The sequence below is a fragment of the Papio anubis genome, chromosome 8 (assembly GCF_008728515.1).
Source record: "Papio anubis isolate 15944 chromosome 8, Panubis1.0, whole genome shotgun sequence".
NCBI classification, from domain to species: Eukaryota; Metazoa; Chordata; class Mammalia; order Primates; family Cercopithecidae; genus Papio; species Papio anubis.
Window position 1 is genome coordinate 58,327,009 of NC_044983.1, and position 14,695 is coordinate 58,341,703.

Sequence of the window (14,695 nt, forward strand, 5' to 3'; positions counted from 1 at the left end):
TTGTGTCCTGGTCTAGCAATATTTCCTCAGTCTCTCATGGATACCTTCTTCCATACACGTTAATGGTGAATCGCTCTCTGCTCCTTCACCTCTAGTGTGTCTTGAGTATATTTTATAATTTGTTCATGTTTATGTCTTCTGGGCAAAATGTTCTTTGAGAGCATAGAACGTAATTAGTGCTCAGTACATATTTATTGATTACTTTTCCTTTTGCCCTACTAGTTCACAGAGTGCACCCATGATGAAACTGCTGTCACTTCTCTGTTGGTACTTTTTCCTTTGCTTCCCTCTCTCCCTCCTCCCTCCTGTGTGTAGAGGAAGGCAGTTTTAGGTCTTTCAGAACCTTCAAAGAAAAGCATCGACAAGACCAACAATCCACGTTTTTGCTCATCTTGATGGTCTTTTTTTATGGGTTATGCCAGCCAAGTCTCTCTCATTTTATTTGCTATCTTATTCAGGATCCTCTCTCAGGAAGGGGAGAGAAAGAGAGCAATAAATTGGTGTGAAAGCCCTCCACACCACGCATGTCATTAGGTTTCATTCTCACAAATATCCTACAGGGCATGTATTAACTTCTCTGATTTCCCAGAGGAGAAAAGAGGTCAGAAAATTTGAGTGACTAGCCCAAGGATCATAGGAGGTAGTGGAAGGCAGAATTGGATGTGTGTTGGCCTGTGATTGTTAGGTTCAAGAAGCTCCTGTAGCATGATCTGTGCTTTGCTTTCACCGGCAGATTCCAGATGATAATGTTACCATTGTCAGTATAAGTTGTGATATAGGAAATAGTCTTGGCCTACCTCCCAGTCAGATATCATTACCTTTATGAAAGATTACCTCTTATTCTAATATGGGTATAAATTATCTATTTGATAAAAGTATCTAAAGAATTATTAATCTGTGAGTATGGGAAATCTATTCACAAAAAAAAAAAAAAAAGCCTTTTATAAAAAGAGCATGTTGTTTTTTGGGAAGGTTTTTTTTGGGGGTTTTTTTTTGTTTGTTTTGTGTTTTTTTGAGACGGAGTCTCACTCTGTCACCCAGGCTGGAGTGCAGTGGCGCGATCTCTGCTCACTGCAAGCTCCGCCTCCCGGGTTCACACCATTCTCCCGCCTCAGCCTCCGAGTAGCTGGGACTACAGGTGCCCACCACCACGCCCGGCTAGTTTTTTGTATTTTTAGTAGAGATAGGGTTTCACCATGTTAGCCAGGATGGTCTCGATCTCCTGACCTCGTGATCCACCCGCCTCGGCCTCCCAAAGTGCTGGGATTACAGGCTTGAGCCACCGCGCCTGGCTGTATTTTTTTTTTTTTTTAATTCATTCTTGAATTGTTGTCACAAATGCTTTGGTTTGAAGCCACAACAAGTGGCCTGGAATTAATTCTGATATCAAAAAAACTGAAAACGAAGGTAACATATGTACCATTGGAGGCAGCAGCTTTTCAGTGGCAGCGAGAAGAGTCCTGGAGCAGAAATCCATACTCACTTTCACAGTGAGGGGAAAGAGCTTTTTCATTGCAAGAGATTTTCCCTCAAAATTGCTTCTTCTATTTTTAGTATTGGCTTCCTTTATTGGCCAAACCACCACACAGATAGGTCAACTACGTTTAACCCATTTCAAAATAAGAAACACTTTGGAGCACCAGGTATGTGCTAAGTGCTCACGCAGAGATTAATAAAATATGTATGCTCACTGCGACAATTCAATAGAGCTCTAGTTTTACAAAAACACAGATAATTTACTGCCATTTTGGACAAGAGGCAGGGTTCATCACAGTTGAGTTTAAGTAATTGATCACCTTTATGAAACTGCTTTGGGTAAAGGACCATGAGTCTCAAGCTCTCCAATGACTAGTTTTTCCAAACTCTTAGAGTCTAAATCAAAGCTTATGAAAATTGTTTCTTTATCTACTTCTCCAGCACCTCCTGCATTACCCATTTGCCTGCCTCATGCCAGCCATGCTGAATGATTTGTATTTTCCAAAGACCACATGCTGCTCTTGCCTCTTTAGTTTGCCCATACTGCTCCTTCTGCCTGGAGTGCCTTAATCTCTCTATCCTCTTGGAAAACTCGTAATAATCCTCAATTAAATAGTCACCTTTTACAGGCCTTGCCTGACCACTGAATGCGAGGGAAAGTGCCTCTTCCCTTCCGCTGCTGTAAATCTTGGTAAACTTTCTACTCCAGCACCCTGCCCGGCTTTCATCATTGCTTCCCTCCCTGTCTTGCCCCATTCAACAATGACTCCTGGAAGGCAGAACTGTGCCCATCTATTGCTGCATTCTAGGCCTATTCCTTTGTTCTAGGCCTATTCCTCTATGTACAGACCATTAGATATGCTTAATACTTGATTGAGCAAACAATAAATGAATCAAAGGTTATTGGATGAAAGGATTTTACAAGATGGAAGGGACAGGGATTTTTTCTTTTTTAATCTCAGAGCATGTCAACAATGCACTGCTTTGCTTGTCTCAGCCTGAACTTGGCTGAGGGAATTATATGATAAAATAATATGTGCACCTACCAATAGCTGACTTACTCCTCAAGATTTATTTTTTTCTAAGAAATGTAATGTTGTGAGCTCCTGCCACTACAACTGAGGAGGCCTCCCGGCAAAGTCTATTAGACAAACCTCCCCAAATCGCAGAATCAAACAGCAGTAATTCCCTTCCAGATAGCATCACACTATTAAGGTACAATTTACTACTTCTGTATTTATTTTTAGAATACAAAAACAACTTTGCCACATAGTATTCCTTTGCTCGTGAAAGTTTATTTTGGCTAAGGTGCAAGGTGGAGTGTGTACATTAGGGCAACCATTCCCAACCTTTTTGACACCAGGGACTCATTTCATGGAAGACAATTTTTCCAGAGGTTGGGCGGGATGGTTTTGGGATGAAAATGCTCCATCTCAGATCATCAGATATTAGTTAGATTCTCATAAGTAGCTGCAGCTTAGATCCCTCACGTGGGTAGTTCACAATAGGGCTTGTGTTCATATGAGAATCTAATGCCACACTGATCTGACAGGAGGCAGAGCTCAGGCAGTACTGGTCTGTGGCCTGGAGATTGGGTACCTCTGGTTTAGAGGAATACCATGTTCAGTCTTGGGTTTTGAATGGACCTTATGTGCTTCTTTGGCTATAGACAGTATCAAGCAGTGAAATCATATTTACCCATCACAAGACATTGTTGTAAAATCAATTATTTCCTATCTGTTTACTCCTCGGTCAAATATATTTTATTTTACTTGTAAATTTCAAGATAAGATTTTTGTCCTAGAATTACTTAAATCTTTGTTATTTCATGGGTGATAATTTAATCAAGCAGGTTTTAACTCACTTGCAGATGAATTAGCAAATTTGTTTAACATTTTTTGAAATGATTAACCTTGAAATTAAAATTAGCTCAAAATTGCCTTTAAAAATTTTTAAAGGGTCAAGTAAATTTGAAAAGTCCACAATTTAGTTATCTGGACTTTTATGCAAATGCTTATGTGCAAAGGACAACTCATTTTAATCTGAATTGTTATATAGCAAAATTCTTCTGCTATGTCAGCATAAATCCCATTCCAGAGTCACTGCTCAACATGAAGTTGAGTGTTAGGTCTTGATTCGATTGGTAAACGTCAAATCTAAATTCCTCTTCACCAATTATTGGCTGTGAAGCCTTGGGACATTTATTTGCTTTCTTTTTGTCATAGTTACCTCATTTGAAAAACCTGACCCACAAATCATTTTAAATGATTATATAATGTATGTGACTTGCTTACTATAGCCTAACACAGGGTAGATGTTTGACAAATGTTTGAGATGTTCCTATGTCTTTTTTCCCCCTTTACTAAAAAATGTTACAATGACTGAGCAAGAAACTTACTCTACATTTTTATTATAAGTCTGGCACATTGTATGTAATATAGCAAATTGATTTGTATATGAAAAAATGAATGAATGACCTCTCTTGTAATTAGAAAATAAGCAAACTCAGAAAGTAAAAATAATTCATATTATAAACTAATTGCTTGATGGGGAAGAAATAGGCTGGAAGATGTCCAAAGTTTATTTCCATTAAAAAGTGCTGAAATATCCTTGCAAAACTAGGATACATTTAGGAAGCCACATAGAATGCATAAACATTCCTTTTTCATTATTATAGTTCTTGTCTATGTGGATTTGGATTTAAAATATATACACTAAACATAAGCAAAGTAGAAGAGAGATGGAGAGATTATGCAGAGTGATTTTTTCTTATGTTGAAAAGCTTTCTTTACTACAAGTATATTTAGTGTACCTAAATACATGATGTAAGCCTGCTTTATAATAACCCAATTGTATTTGTTTTGAAATAGAGAGTCTTATTTTTTAAGTTATTACTTCAGTTGAATTATAAATAAAATAACCCACTTCAAAAAGAAGATAGGGAAGGTAGGCAGTCTCTTTGGCCATTGGTTATCCCAATACTTCTTGCCTAACTAAAATTCTATGGCCATATTTGTATCTCTAGCTATCTCTTTTCTTTTATACCCATGGTCAGATTTGTGTCTCAAGTGCACAGTAAGGTATAATTTATACCTTATAACAATTCAAAAATTGAAAATATATATCTTCTTTGTTCTCAGCAAAGAAACACAAATTTATTAGAAGAAACTTGTAATGTAAATGTATTAGAAGATATTACACAATATTGTTAAAACAAACAACACAAAAATTCCATATTATGCATGTCACACTAATTGTAAAATACTAAAAATACTGTCATTCTAAAATAAATTGCCAATTATGGAACATATATGAATAAAAATTTGAGATAAAATGGTAATTTGGTGAATTGTTCATTTGACAAATTGCTTAATTTGGTGACTGATTATCTTGCCATGAATTTATCATCCTTTTACTAAAATCTTTTAAAACAAAACATACCCTGTATGCCTAAGCATCCCGGATAATCAGGTGTCAAATCCTAACTCTGACACTAAATAGGTGATTAAATGATTATCCCTCTACCTCGGTTTTAGTGTGATGATTGAATGACATGATCTATGTAAAGCACTTACCATAGTAGCAGGAACACAGAAAGCACCAGGATAATAAATTTTTTATTGTCCAAAACGTAGGAACTGACAGTTGAGGTTTACATAGCCTGGTAATTTTGCCTCTGCAAGTTCAGAAGTAGCATCAAGATTACAACTTGTGAGAGATACTGAATACACTCCAATCACCAAGTTTGTGCTATGATCTTTAAATAGATGTGTTTTATTATGCATTTGTCATAACTATGAATTGATTCACTAAAAAATACCAGTGCATTTAGGAGTTAGTCCTAATCATTAAGTCATATCATATGATTTTGTAATTAATTTAGTTTATTGCCTTACTTTAATATTGCTTTATTTTATGTTCTTTTCCTAACCTTTTTCAATGACTTTTTTTCTCATGACTTAGAGGTTAGCATTGCTCTCCCATTTTGATATACTTATAATTAGATTTATTTAGAATGGAAGATATCAGACACTAGATGCCATCTTGCTAGCAAGAGCTTCAAAACTTATTGAAAGTTCAAACTTTACCAAGTCCACTTGTACTAGAAGACCTTATGAACAGAATGTATTACAGCATCAGCAATATCTGCGTGTACCAAAAATCTCACTATATTTTTACTTATCTTAACTTTTTTTTTTTCATTTGCCTAATTCTCACTTCAACTTACCACTCAACCAGCTGCAGGAACTTGACTTTCTGAGCGTGTGCAGCCATTAACCTAAAACTAGGCAGCCAAGACCTACAAGTCATCAAGCTGTTTTCCAGCTAAGTGGAGTCAGCTGAAATTAAGTGCTTTCTTTCTTTTCTTTTTTTTATTATTATTATACTTTAAGTTCTAGGGTACATGTGCACAACTTGCAGGTTTGTTACATATGTATACATGTGCCATGTTGGTGTGCTGCACCCATTAACTCATCATTTACATTGGATATAGCTCCTACTGCTATCCCTCCCCTCTCCCGCCTCCCCACAATAGGACCCAGTGTGTGATGTTCCCCTTCCTGTGTCCCAGTGATCTCATTGTTTAATTCCCACCTATGAGGGAGAACATGCGGTATTTGGTTTTCTGTTCCTGTGATAGTTTGCTGAGAATGATGGTTTCCAGCTACATCCATGTCCCAACAAAGGACACGAACTCATCCTTCTTTATGGCTGCAATGTATTCCATGGTGTATATGTGCCACATTTTCTTAATCCAGTCTGTCACTGATGGACATTTGGGTTGATTTCGAGTCTTTGCTATTGTGAATAGTGCCACAATAAACATAGGTGTGCATGTATCTTTAGAGCAGCATGACTTATAATCCTTTGGGTATATCCCCAGTAATGGGATGGCTGAGTCAAATGGTATTTCTAATTCTAGATCCTTGAGGAATCGCCACACTGTTTTCCACAATGGTTGAACTAGTTTACAATCCCACCAACAGTGTAAAAGTGTTCCTATTTCTCCACATCCTCTCCAGCACCTGTTGTTTCCTGATTTTTTAATGATTGCCATTCTAACTGGTGTGAGATGGTATCTCATTGTGGTTTTGATTTGCATTTCTCTGATGATGAGTGATGATGAGCATTTTTTCATGTGTCTGTTGGCTGTATGCATGTCTTCTTTTGAGAAGTGTCTGTTTATATCCTTTGCCCACTTTTTGTTGGGGTTGTTTGTTTTTTTCTTGTAAATTTGATTGAGTTCTTTATAGGTTCTGGATATTAGACCTTTGTCAGATGAGTAGATTGCAAAAATTTTCTTCCATTCTGTAGGTTGCCTGTTCACTCTGATGGTAGTTTCTTTTGCTGTGCAGAAGCTCTTTAGTTTAATGAGATCCCATTTGTCAATTTTGGCTTTTGTTGCTGTTGTTTTTGGTGTTTTAGACATGAAGTCCTTGCCCATGCCTATATCCTGAATGGTATTACCTAGGTTTTCTTCTAGGGTTTTTATGGTTTTAGGTCTAACATTTAAGTCTCTAATCCATCTTGAATTAATTTTCGTATAAGGAGTAAGGAAAGGATCCAGTTTCAGCTTTCTACTTATGGCTAGCCAATTTTCCCAGCACCATTTATTAAATAGGGAATCCTTTCCCCATTTCTTGTTTTTCTCAGGTTTGTCAAAGATCAGATGGCTGTAGATGTGTGGTATTATTTCTGAGGACTCTGTTCTGTTCCATTGGTCTATATCTCTGTTTTGGTACAAGTACCATGCTGTTTTGGTTACTGTAGCCTTGAAGTATAGTTTGAAGTCAGGTAGCGTGATGCCTCCAGCTTGGTTCTTTTGACTTAGGATTGTCTTGGCAATGCGGGCTCTTTTTTGGTTCTATATGAACTTTAAAGCAGTTTTTTCCAATTCTGTGAAGAAAGTCATTGGTAGCTTAATGGGGATGGCACTGAATCTATAAATTACCTTGGACAGTATGGCCATTTTCACAATATTGATTCTTCCTGTCCATGAGCATGGTATGTTCTTCCATTTGTTTGTGTCCTCTTATTTCACTGAGCAGTGGTTTTTAGTTCTCCTTAAAGAGGTCCTTCACATCCCTTGTAAGTTGTATGCCTAGGTATTTTATTCTCTTTGAAGCTATTGTGAATGGGAGTTCATTCATGATTTGGGTCTCTGTCTGTTACTGGCGTATAAGAATGCTTGTGATTTTTGCACATTGATTTTGTATCCTGAGACTTTGCTGAAGTTGCTTATCAGCTTAAGGAGATTTTGGGCTGAGACAATGGGGTTTTCTAAATATACAATCGTGTCATCTGCAAACAGGGACAATTTGACTTCTTCTTTTCCTAACTGAATACCCTTGATTTCTTTCTCTTGCCTGATTGCCCTAGCCAGAACTTCCAACACTATGTTGAATAGGAGTGGTGAGAGAGGGCATCCCTGTCTTGTGCCAGTTTTCAAAGGGATTGCTCCCAGTTTTTGCCCATTCAATATGATATTGGCTGTGGGTTTGTCATAAATAGCTCTTATTATTTTGAGATACGTTCCATCAATACCGAATTTATTGAGCGTTTTTAGCATGAAGGGCTGTTGAATTTTGTCAAAAGCCTTTTCTGCATCTATTGAGATAATCATGTGGTTTTTGTCTTTGGCTCTGTTTATATGCTGGATTACATTTATTGATTTGCGAATGTTGAACCAGCCTTGCATCCCAGGGATGAAGCCCACTTGGTCATGGTGGATAAGCTGTTTGATGTGCTGCTGTTTTCGGTTTGCCAGTATTTTATTGAGGATTTTTGCATCGATATTCATCAGGGATATTGGTGTAAAATTCTCTTTTTTTTGTTGTATCTCTGTCAGGCTTTGGTATTAGGATGATGTTGGTCTCGTAAAATGAGTTAGGGAGGATTCCCTCTTTTCCTATTGATTGGAATAGTTTTAGAAGGAATGGTACCAACTCCTCCTTGTACCTCTGGTAGAATTCGGCTGTGAATCCGTCTGGTCATGGACTTTTTTTGGTTGGTAGGCTATTAATTATTGCCTCAATTTCAGAGCCTGCTATTGGTCTATTCAGGGATTCAACTTCTTCCTGGTTTAGTCTTGGGAGAGTGTAAGTGTCCAGGAAATTATCCATTTCTTCTAGGTTTTCTAGTTTATTTGCATAGAAGTGTTTATAGTATTCTCTGATGGTAGTTTGTATTTCTGTGGGGTCGGTGGTGATATCCGCTTTATCATTTTTTAATCTTAACTTTTTAGCATGTTTTCCAACTAAATTTCCAGTGATTTGGAGCTTTAACTCATTATTGTAATTGTATTATTCTTAAAAATGAAAGCAAACCTCCTTTCAGAAAAACAAATGCATGATGGAACATTAAATGTAACCAATTATAAGACTACACTACTACATGAGATTATTTTTAAAATTCATAAATGACAGAATACAAAATATAAATTGAATTTCATAAATAGTTAAAAGCTTCTGATAAAGTTTCTGTTAGTAACATAGTTATATTATAAAATCTAAATTTTATAATTCCATTATTTGACCCAGTATAGAATAAGCTAAGGTAATGATTTCAATATTTATTTTAATTTAAAAACAATATGCAATGTTTGTAATCACTGATCGAGAATGATAATTCAATTAATAAGTCTGCTTACGACATGAGGAATTCATTCATTTTTGTGATAAAAGAAAATGAATAGGCAAACTGTTGTATTTGATATGGTATTTGTATTCTACAGTAAGTACTATCCTCAGTCATCCTAGCTAGTGTGTATGTCAGTTTTCTGTGCCTCAATTTCTTTGTCTGCATAAGAAAGTGACTGGATGAGAGGAGCCCTAGTCCAATCATCGATTCTCCATTGATGAGTCTCTCAATCTAGGGCTACTTTAATTAAGACCGACTAATACTCTGGGAGAAGGTATTTCCTAATAGATAATATCTTAATAATAAATTAATCAGTAAGACCAGTAGGTTTAAAATTTGTTGGATGGATATGATTGGAAGATATGAAAATCTGTTGTTCATTTCCTCATTCTTAATCCTATTTATTAATTTCTCTGCTTTAAAATATTTTATATGATTATATTTTTATTACATGATCAAATCAGAGGCACATATTCTACTCTTAATAAAACAGTCCAACAAATGAAAGTTTGTTAATTTTGTACTCCATGCATGTTTTTTCCAAACATGGTCTTCTTTCAGTCCTAGGTTTCAATAAATATTCCTTAAAATGTGACAGTTTTATACTATGACTTAAAGATGATAGAGAGCTCACAGAAGATTTGCATAATTGTGTTCCCTAGAAAAGATAATACTCAGAAAATGGAAATCAAATCAACATTTTGGTTTAACTTGTACCTGGAAGCCAGCAAAGCACTTTAAAAGTAAATCTAACTTTGCTGGTGTCTACTGAAAGCAGTAGAAACTATTGGATTTTTAATTTCTGGAAAGCTTAGGGGACCACATAGAGAGCACTCTTTTCTGAGCGCTCCCTGTCAGTTTCTTCCCAGAAGACAGACTTATTGACATTTTTATTATTGATTTATTTGGTATACATGCCTTTCATCTCCACATTTTTCTTCTCTTTCTCCCTCCCCCATTTCTATCTAGTATACAGTGTGGACTGCCCTCTGGGTCACCTGGAATGTGTTCATTATCTGCTTTTATTTGGAAGTAGGTGGACTCTCAAAGGTGAGTTTATCATGGTTTTAAAGTACACTTTAAAATGAGTACAATTCTAGGTATTTTGACTACATAGATATATTGGTATATAGATATAGATATATATATATACACAGAGAGAGAGTGTGTGTGTGTGTGTTTGTGTAGAATGATGAAATGCTATTCAAAAAAGACTTTAGGTATAGTGTGAGTGTGTGCATGTGTGTGTGTGTAGAATTATAAAATGCTACTCAAAAAAAGACTTTAGGTACCATTTAGGAAAGAATGATCTTAGGTGTATGTTAATATAATGGAACTTAGGAGTATGTTAATATAATGGAACTTAGGAGTATGTTAATATAATGGCACTTCAAAACAACTGCCTTCTGGTTTAGTTTGTTATACTGAAGAGGGACTCAACTTCCTGTGTAACCTCATGTCCATTTTAAAAAGACATAATATAGTGACTTCAGGTCTAAATGTTAAGTAGAAAATGGTTTTGAACATGCTTGTGTTTAAAGTAGGAAAAGGGATTGACAAAGATGTTAACGTAACAGATATGAATGGTAAGTTTCTGTCTTTGCTGGAATATTAATAGTGGAAAAAACTGACAAAGAACAAAACCCTTATATAGCATGTTTACTAAGAAGTAAATGCATCAGTGTGGTGATTCCTATTTTGAAATTTTAATCAAAGAGAAGACAGTTGTCTTAATGCGGCAATGACACACACGTTATTTCTGCCTGTCTAAAACTGTCAGCAAAGCACATGATTTTATTATGCCTCCTGCAAAAATGTCTCACCACCCAAATGTAAGAACAACTTGAGTTAAGTTTCTAGTTGTGTTTCTTAAACAGTTTTTGTGTGAACCAGCACAATTTTCACTATAGAGAAGAAGCAGCTTAACAGTATGATTACAAAAAGTATAAAAAAGCTGTCATATTTTAAAACTTCTCATTATCAAATATATTTACGCTAACTTATTCTACTGTTTTATAACAGTCTCAGATTTTCTAAGTAACGTACTTGTGGCTTAGATTTTAGGAAATGTGTCTTGAGCAGCAAGGATGCTTTTAGAATTGTTGGGTTCCATTGAAGTCCTTGTGGTAACAAAACATGATTGATTCAGCCAAGCAGCAAAAACCCCTGAAGGATTTTTCCAGAGCCTCCAGAGGTGGTTACTCTTTTTTTTCTCCACTGTAATAACTGTAATTAGAACTAGTCACCATTTTCTCACATTGGCAAATGTATTCAGGAACCAGAAATAACGTTTCCAATATTGAGTTCCATATATTTGGACTCACATCTAACTTAAATAATTATGCTAGCGATTGTAGTGCACCACTAATTTCTAAGACATAAAAAAAGTACTTAAATTAATGCCTAGTTATATTCTATAAATGCAGATTATGAAGTAAATAATTTTCAAATGCAAATCTTATGAATAAAATAATTACAAATAATATGTTAAGCACAACATTTTCAACCCATTGCATTTTGTATCTTGCTATTTGAATGGTCATTTTGATCATATTTTTTATTTCACTTGGTAGAAATTATTTTTTCTTCTATATACACTAATTTGGGGTAAATTAGACCAGAGAAATTTGTCCTACAAAATTGGCTTCACAGTATTTTGAAAGAAGGCCGAATTTTGAATCATAAGTCTTTAGTCCAGATCTTTTCTTTAGCACTTATTAACTGTGAAATCTGAGGCAAATCATTTGGCTCCATGGAATCTCTGTGAAAAATAATAAGATCAGCTTTGCCAATAATAATAGTAGTCAATGTTTATTATACACATGACATGCGGTAACTCAGGTAAGCTTTGAAACAAATCTGTGAAGTGATAGAACAAATAAGTAAGTATCTGCAGTCATTTTTTTCATGTAACTCTGATTTCCCACTGCTGCTCAAGGTTATTTTTGTGAATTTTTGTAACTACTTTTCTAATATCCATGTGCATGTCTAAAAGTATTTATCTCATTTCTTTGGCCACAAGGTTGAAAACATGGACATAGTAGTCCTGGTTACTCATTTTATTACCTATTTAAATGCCATTAAGCAGTCAACCAAGTATTCTAGGTCATTAAAAAGATAGATGACTCCAAAAGGAGCATCCTAAAGATTTTCTGTTGGTCTCCTATTTACTGCCTCAAAGACTGGTAACATCTCCCTTGTTAGCCACAGTTTAGCCTCAATTCCAGTCTGTGGGAAATCTATTTTGGAAAATAGAGCAAAGTTAAAGACCCTTGACAAACACAAATACCAACCACTTTTCCAGGCTGGTTCCATTGTGTAGGAAACTCGTTGTCCATATGAGCTTGTTTATATACTAACTTTCTAGATTCTCCATCTCCTGCTAGTTCATGCAGGTGCCTCTTGGAATTACCCACTCAGATAGATTAATAGAAACCTCCCTATACTGTCAATTTGGTCCAAAATATACATTCTGGGATAGTGAATCTTTCTTTAGAAATGAGATCCAGAGTGATTTCCACAACATCTCTATGGATTTGGGTGTTATTCCAATGACAGACATGGCCTATGAATAGTACATTTGTACGTTAAGGTGTTCTTTTGCTGACAATTTGTATTCATGGAGTGACAGCAGTCCTGTCTCACCTGAAAGATAGTGAGCTGGCTCATGGGCAAGAGAGCCTGGAAACTGAGATTCTTACAATGCTGGGCAGGCTGACAGTGCTGCACACTCTTGTGTTTTAAAAAGATCATTTTAATTTCTAGTAATATAAATACCGACAGATGTAATCCACATAAGCAAAAACTGTTTAGGATATTCATTAACATTTAAGAGTATAGAAAGGTACTGAGGCCAAAAAGCTTGAGAATCACTCCCATAGAGTATCGAATATAACTAGCTAACTAATTAACTAACTAATTAAAAATAATGCAAACAGTAAGAAACAAAAGCAGATGGTACAAATAAAAAATAAATAATGATATGGTAGATTAAAACACAGCCATGTCAATGATTATATGAAATGTAAATAGACTAAGCACTCCAGTTAAAGACAGAGATTAGAACAATGGATTTTTTAAATGACAATAGTTGATGTTATTTATATGAAATACACATTAAATATAAATACATACATATATTTAAATTAGAAAAGATGGAAAATATATACTAGGTAAAAAATAATCAGAAGAAAACCTCTGTAGTCATATTAATGTCATAAAGAAAGTAGACTTCAAATAAAGAGTATGAATAGAGATAGACAGAGATGTTTTATAATGATAACGGGTCAATGTATTAAATAGACAAAATAATTCAAAACTACACCAAATAACTGAATTTTAGAATACATGAGGTAAAAATTGCCAATATTAAAGGGGGAAATTGAAAAATCCATTAATGTAGGGGGAGTTTAATACCCCTTTCTTGCTTATTGAGAGAAAAAGTAGACACAATTCAGTACAAATAAAATATTTGAACACCACTATCAAACAACTTGTCTGTCATATAGAGGATAATACCTTAAAATTACAAGATATATTTTCTATTCATGTGCGTATGAACAAGGATCAAGATGGTATTCTGGGCCATAAGCAAGTCTCAATAAATATTGAATGACTGAAATAATACAGATAATATTCTCCCACCACAAATACAAGAGTAATTTATAATTGTTAATAATTCACAAATTAAAGAAGAAATTTAGAGGAAAATTGAAAAATAAAAGTACATAATTAAAAAAACACTCTTCTTTGTGGATGAATTCCTATCAGTGTTTAGAGGAAGAAATGTAGATTTAAGTTGCTTATTACAAAAAACGAAAAGTTAAAAATCAATGATAGACACTTTCATCTTAAGAAGAGCAATTTGACTAACATCCCATAGTTGTTTCTTTGAAAAGATTAATAAACTAATAAGCATGTAGTAAGGTTGATCCAAAAAAAGAAGAAACAATGCAACTTATCAATTCATTAAAGAAAGAAGTGACATAACTACAGATTCAACAGAAATTAAAAGATTAATAGAAAAAAATCAAAAATATTGATAGCAAAGAATTTATAATTAAATATCTTTCTACAAAAAAAAATCAAAACAGAAACAATTGGTTTGCAGTTGGTTAAGGAAACAGAATTTTCTGTTTAAAAATTTTGGGGTTAGTAGAAAAATGTCAGCTTGCTAGGGGGTGTGACTTTCTTTAAGCCTCTGAGGAAAAAACTTAGAACAGAAGGCAATAGTTAAAGTTTAGTCTTCTCTTCCCCCAAATCTGGGCTCTGTGTACTAGCAGATCTGTTAGGTGGGGATCCTCAGTGGGGGTCTGTTCAGATGTTGTCTTTAGTTTCTGTAGGGAAAGCAAATATCTCTGGAGCTTTACCTCCCTTGGCTATTGTTAAGGCTACTACTACTTTCTTGTTTAGCAAGTTACTTAATTACCTCTGGGGCTAGCTAGATGTCTGGAATTTCTCTTTTAAAAAACTTTACAATTTTCCTTTATTTCCCTGCTTGGAGTTTAGAAGGACTTCAAAAAAAGGGTTAGGGTGAAGGTCCTTGCTCAGCATCAATCTATCAAACATAAGAAATAAA

The 14,695-nt window shown here is 35.1% G+C and overlaps 1 protein-coding gene across 5 annotated transcripts in view; it reads left to right on the forward strand.

The window, feature by feature from the left end:
- NKAIN3 (sodium/potassium transporting ATPase interacting 3) overlaps positions 1–14,695 on the forward strand; it is a 705,418-nt gene that overhangs the window by 319,174 nt on the left and 371,549 nt on the right. For all 5 annotated transcript variants that reach the window (XM_031669583.1, XM_021942373.2, XM_021942370.2 and 2 more), the window contains one exon: positions 10,087–10,167. In XM_031669583.1, coding sequence (XP_031525443.1) covers positions 10,087–10,167 — 81 coding nt within the window. The remainder of the gene's footprint in view (positions 1–10,086; positions 10,168–14,695) is intronic.